The 6245-nt window shown below is 39.0% G+C and overlaps 1 protein-coding gene across 1 annotated transcript; it reads left to right on the top strand.

Annotated features, from left to right (window-relative positions):
• Positions 1-258: 258 nt before the first annotated feature.
• On the top strand, positions 259-5984 carry irx4a (iroquois homeobox 4a). Its single transcript, XM_088307036.1, has 5 exons — positions 259-636; positions 1275-1526; positions 2308-2414; positions 3601-3911; positions 4971-5984. Exons 1-5 carry the CDS (start codon positions 592-594, stop codon positions 5675-5677), a joined length of 1422 nt encoding a protein of 473 aa, XP_088163162.1. The 5' UTR covers positions 259-591; the 3' UTR covers positions 5678-5984.
• Positions 5985-6245: the final 261 nt, after the last annotated feature.

The raw sequence follows: 6245 nt of genomic DNA, 5'->3' as shown, positions 1-6245 counted from the left end.
GAGGTATTCTAACAATTGCCTTAATTGCGCCACAACTAAATGAATGGGCAATCCAAAATTTTAAACTCACTTTCGTTTTGCTTTTGTAAGCACTAAAATAATAGTTTTCATTGGAGTTGTCCTCACAACGAAAGTGAATAATAAAGTTACAGACGGATCATTTTTAGAGTGACAAACATGTGACGTCACAGCCACTGCCTCTTAAAACAACCTGCATCTGCTGCTGACGTCTTTTATGCAACTTTTTACAATGCAAAAATAGATATGGGACAACAAAGTTGTCATTCTTGAAAAACGATAGCTTTTGCTACAGTATTTTTATATATTTATTTGATATATATTTTTCACTAAAAAATACGTCATAGCTTTCTGGTTTTCTGTATTTTATTTATTTATTTTTTTCCTTTGAAAGGTGTTCGAGTGGGGGGGCATTTTACACAAATTAAACATGCTACTGTGCTTCGCCCTATAAGCATCCAAGAAGCCTGTGCTTCCCAATCAATTGGTACAGTCAAGCAGCAGCAGCAGCCTGCGTGAGAGTGGAGACCTTCAGTCTCGCTTTATTTCTGGATATTGGGGGACCTCTCTACCATGTCATATCCACAATTTGGATATCCATATTCGCCTGCTCCACAAGTAAGTTAATTCAACTTGTTTAATTTGTATTCATAATTTGACTGAAACGGCTGCAGCTGTTTATCTCATCGGTCTTAGTTTGGTGTTTTGCGCACTTTGGTCAAATTCTGAGACACGTGTCGCGGATGGGAAAGACTATTTCTCGACACTAATTTGGCACCTGCAAAGGTAGAAAACTGATGGGAGCGCAAAAGAAAACCTCCTTTATGATCTTCATTGAATTTGCACGGATATATAGCTTGTCTTTATCGGCATTACGCGTGCTCATGACAACTTCTGAACAAGATGTGTTCATGTTCTAATTAAGCTGCTATTTTTTATTTTGGCTGTATGCCATTGGCAGACGTCGTTATCTTGTTTTTTAACGCATGATCACGTTACGTTCAATTTGCAGGGGGAAAAATACGTCTTAGGTATATCAACATCTGTCAGCGTCTTTTAACATTTTTTTTTATTTTTGTTTCTTTGTAGTTTGTAGATTCTGCGCTGCATGCATTCAATTAACATTAGATTCAACCCAAATAGTCAATTCTTTTTAATACATTTCAGTTTTCTTTCTGCACGAGCTGAAACTTTTTTTTTTTTTTGCACAATAGCTGATTTTATTTTTAAATGACATTTTCCTTCCCTTCGTGCAGTTCCTAATGACAAGCAACTCTCTGACCACTTGCTGCGAGTCGACCGGCAGATCCATCGCCGACTCCGGAGTGGCTGCGTCCGGGCAGACTCCGGTTTACTGCCCCGTGTATGAGAGCCGGCTCCTGGCAACCGCCAGACATGAGCTCAGCTCGGCCGCCGCACTGGGCATGTACGGGAGTCCCTACACGGGCACTCAAGGATACGGCAACTACGTTACATATGGAACGGACGCCTCCGCTTTCTACTCGCTGGTGAGCGCCTTCTTTTTCTTTTTTTTCTTTTTCTTTTTTGGCACTGATAAATAGACCCTGCAATTTCGCCTCTCTGTTTAACAAAGCTGCTACTGTCCGCATGCTGTGCTCGTGTTATGTATGCATTTTTATCACTTCCCAAACTGGCATTCAGGAAACCCTGTAGGCTAATTGATTTAAAAAAAAAGATTTATTTTTTAATTTTTTAAATTCATTTGCTTAATTCAGTAAACACTGCAATTATAAACTTTGCTTTATGTTCACATATGTTAGACTCAAAGTGACATGCAGGGGCAAATGAGGCTATCTGACAATGTCAAGGGGAAAAAGAGAAGAAAATACGGGGGCAAAGAAAAAAATATTAATGCAATGTCTTGTTTTACAGTATGCAAAATAGTTTGATATTAAAACTAATTGAAAAGAATTTTTTTCTGAACATAAAGCATTTACACTGTGTTTTTGTTTCAGTTGTGCTTTTAAAACAGCACACAATTATGTTAGTATATGTACATCTTAATTGTTTTTATTTTGTTGCTTTATGGTCATGAACCTATACTCCTTATATGTTCATAAACGAAAAGCGCCGCCCAATTAAAAAAATATAAATAAATAAAATACTGATCTGACAATTCACTGTTTCATTAGCTGCAGTAAACCACTGTGTCTTATTCATTATTGTTGGAGGGGAATTTAACAAATATATATATACATTGTGAAGTGTATAACTGAGTCAACATGCATGTTCCTGATTTCAAGTCAAGCATTATTTTGTTGACTGCAGGGTACATTTGACACAAAGGATCCCACGGCCTCTGCACATGCAGGACTCACTCAAGCGACAGCCTACTACCCCTATGATCCAACTTTGGGACAGTATCAGTATGACAGGTAATTTGTTTTGACATAACTAAACCTGACAATAATTTGTGATCATTATTTTGTTTGTTTGCTTTTTTTTTTTTGGAAGCATGCACGAGCTGTGAATATGTGAAGTCATTCTTGAGATGTGTATCAGAGTTTCACAGGGCTAGAAAAAGGTTACAAACACTTTGGAAATTATATTACACATGTTTAGCTTCTAGAAGAGTATAAAAGGTTGTACTGAAAAGGACTGAAGTTTGTGAGGTGATGAAAAGTAACACCTTGTAGTTAACACTTATTTTCTTCCTATATCAGCGTGACATCTAGCAGAAACTGCTCACTTGTTTTGTATTTTCTAACGCATTACTTGCACAAAAAGCATCATTTAATTGCTTCAGTTGGCCAAGCGGGTTTGTCTTTTGCTTAAATCACACTAAAGTCAATATAAACTATGTACGTTGCAGTAAAAGAGCTGCGGTATGTAAGGGAAGTCAGACAGACGAACAAGGAGGCCTACAGCAGTTCCACTTTATCTGCCTGTCTTTTCGCTGAGGGCTCATCATTACATCCCATAAAGCAATTTTACAGTCTATTTTATTTGCTAGAGAACCAAATGCGATGAGGAAAGGTGCAGCTCTCTCCTTTGATTCCCTTAGCAGTGCTTGACCCTCACTAGGCTATACGAAGCAATAAGGCCTCGTAAAAGGCTCCCTCGAGAGTGCGTTTACAGCTCTCTGATGACTGATGATCAACACAGTGCATTTTAAATGTAGGGATATCTTTGTGGGACTTGGTTTGAGAGGCAGACAAACTGCATTTTGAAATTATTTCAACCATTATACTGGTCCTTTATGTGTATGAATTTAATTTTATTTTACTTTCAAAACGTTATGAATGTCACGTATGTTTTATGTGGTTTACTGCTCTTTGGGCATTGATTGGATGGAAATTAATGTTTACCCTATCGCTGGCTTCTATTGTGCAAAAAATTATATTAAACATAGTCGTAGCTGGCCCGATGTGCTTTCAACCTACGGGCCATTTTTGTAATACAGTTCTGGCAAATCAAGAAAGTGGAACATGTGAAAATTTGTATTTTATGAAAATCTGCTGCTCTTAACCTTAATTGAGTCCATCAATGTCAAAGTTCTGACAGTCATACAGATCAGACAGGATCTCATTGCCATTGTGGGTGTGTTCTTTTCACAAGCAGATATGGTTCCATGGACGGAGGTCCTCGGCGCAAGAACGCCACTCGCGAGACAACAAGCACCCTGAAGGCCTGGCTGCAGGAACACAGGAAGAATCCTTATCCCACCAAAGGTGAAAAGATCATGCTGGCCATCATCACCAAGATGACCCTGACACAGGTGTCCACCTGGTTTGCCAACGCCAGGAGGAGGCTGAAGAAGGAGAACAAGATGACATGGCCACCCAGAAACAAGGGCTCAGAGGAGAAGCGATATGACGAGGATGACGACTGTTCTCAGGAGGAGCAAATAAAAAGTGAAAGTAATGAAAACGGTCAGTGTCACCACAGCGGAAATGGATCGGTCATTTTTCAAAATGTTTTGGCAAAATAGAACAGGGGCCTGACGTCTAGCGCCTATGATGATTTAAAGGAATTTATGTGATGTTTAAAAATGTCGGTGAGTGTATTCTCAGCAGGTTTTATTTTGACTTGGATTTTGTTGAATGTGCAAAGAATAAGAAAAGTGGAAAAAGTTGCAATAAGTCTGTAATGTACCGTCATTAGGAAATGATTAATCATAATTTAAATCAGTTTTATATTTGCGATATCCATCCATCCATTATTCGAGCCGCTTACCCTCACAAGGGTCGCGGGTGTAGTGGAGCCTAACCCAGCCGTCTTTGGGCAATAGGCCTGGTACACGATAAACTGGTTGCCAGACATCCTCAATATTTCTGAAGTAATCATTGGAAAACAATATTGTGAGCATGATTGGAATAGAAAAAAACACTTCATCAAAAGTTAAAAATAGGCTTCAAATAAGTTATGCAAATGTTTAAGAAATGACACCCTGAATATGTAATTAACAAATAATCTAAATATATATTTTTAAGATGAAAGCTGAATGTAGGTCTGTTCAAGTTGAAATTGATTGAAAAATAACAATTTAATTTAATATATTCCATTGAGTCAAATGCATTGCATGCATGAAACATTCTCTTATGGAAACACCAGACTGGCCTTTGTTAAACAATGATCAGGTCCATTTTTAAATTGCTGTATTTTGCAACAAAATTAGTACACTAAAGATGTTTTTTTACCTGCTTTATATCACAAACTACATTCACAATTTTGATGATGGGTATTTAATAATACTAATGAGTCCCAATTTCTCCGATTGCCACTGCAAGTCATTATGTTTTTGTGTGCTGAATACAACAAACTTATTTCCATTTTTGGGAGAGGAACGTGCAGTTTATCAGCTATGATGTCAGTATCCTCTATCACTTGATTTCTATCATTTTGAATGGACTGGAGAGTGGCTGATGCTGTTATCAGATACCTCGTTGCCATCCTTCACGCACTGACTGCCTGCGTTCTCTTTTTCCCAGATAGTCGAGGTCAATCCAATAAAGATCTCCAGCTGAGCGACCTGGAAGATTTTGACACTCTGGAGTCAGAGAGTTCGGAGTGTGAGTTGAAGCACAGATACCACATGAACCCTCACATGACAACGACTGGCGACTGTCCCACTGAGCATCTCATCAAAGACGTGTCTATGAAAATGTCTGGCCCGGTTTCACTCGGTGGGGAACAGGACTTGAGTAAAAGTTGCCTAAAAACAAACCAGGAGGAGTTCCAGGCAGAGAGCAGAGTGCAGCCAAAGTCTTGTTACAGCCAACAGCCGCAGCACCACATATTAGACGGTAAACCTCGGATCTGGTCTTTGGCTCAGACGGCGACCTCCTTGGTCCAGACTGATTACCCTTCCTGTATGCTCAAGTGTCAAGTACCCCCCTCCTCCTCCCTCAGCCCACCATCTGTCGCTACCTCACCCGCCTCAGGCCTGGACCACAGGCAGGACTCGCCCGTCACCACACTGAGAAACTGGGTGGATGGGGTCTTCCACGATCCCTTGTTCAGGCACAGCACTTTGAGCCAGGCCCTGACCCACACCACTGTATCCTGGAGCAGCAGCAGCACCAAAGGATCCATCTTGGAAGCGGACAAGAGTCCGGGGGTTCTTCAGCATGACCAGGACTCGTCCAAAGACAGTGCCATGAGTTTCAAAACTATTAACAAACTCTTCTGTTCGTAATAACACCAAGATGAATGATTTATTTAAAAAAAAAAAAAAGAAAAGGACAAAAAAAACACCTGGGATAGAAGCTATATGTCGCCCTTTTGCTGGTACATTCTTTAACACAAGTGAACTATTCCAGTTGATCAAGATTCTTTTTTTCCAACGCACGCGCACAAGTTGTCAAATTGTATAATATGTTTACATCTTGGGCAAATACCTTAAGGTTTACAGTATTTATTATTTATTTTTACTTTCGTCCCTGTACGCATGCATATATAATTAAAATTATTTGGAGGATCACTATTAAATAATGAAAAACTGGTCTCACGGATGCACAGCTCTTCAAAAGTTGGATGAGTTTCAACTTTTTCACTGAAAATAAAAAAAAAAAAAAACAGATGGTTCTGAGGAGAAATTGTGATTTTCATTCAGAATTGGTGTCTATGGATGCAAAAGAAGCAGGACTTTATTTAATAATTAAATGTAAAAAAAACATAAATAAATCTTTATCGTTTTAATAAGAAACACAAATTAGGCAAAATGGTCTTTCTAAAACATCTCATTTTAGCAGCAAACCTCAAGA

Source organism: Idiotropiscis lumnitzeri, chromosome 10, assembly GCF_059441095.1.
Source record: "Idiotropiscis lumnitzeri isolate Australia: NSW breed Sydney's pygmy pipehorse chromosome 10, RoL_Ilum_1.0, whole genome shotgun sequence".
NCBI classification, from domain to species: Eukaryota; Metazoa; Chordata; class Actinopteri; order Syngnathiformes; family Syngnathidae; genus Idiotropiscis; species Idiotropiscis lumnitzeri.
Note: the sequence above shows the minus strand (reverse complement) of the source record. Positions and strands in the feature narration are given on the sequence as shown.

What these genes read in the sequence shown, in the direction of transcription:
- irx4a (XM_088307036.1), top strand. Translation starts at nt 592, where the DNA reads ATGTCATATCCACAATTTGGATATCCATATTCGCCTGCTCCACAA. An exon ending in CATATTCGCCTGCTCCACAA is followed by an intron (nt 637 to 1,274) that starts GTAAGTTAATTC and finishes CCCTTCGTGCAG; the next exon opens with TTCCTAATGACAAGCAACTC. An exon ending in CCTCCGCTTTCTACTCGCTG is followed by an intron (nt 1,527 to 2,307) that starts GTGAGCGCCTTC and finishes TGTTGACTGCAG; the next exon opens with GGTACATTTGACACAAAGGA.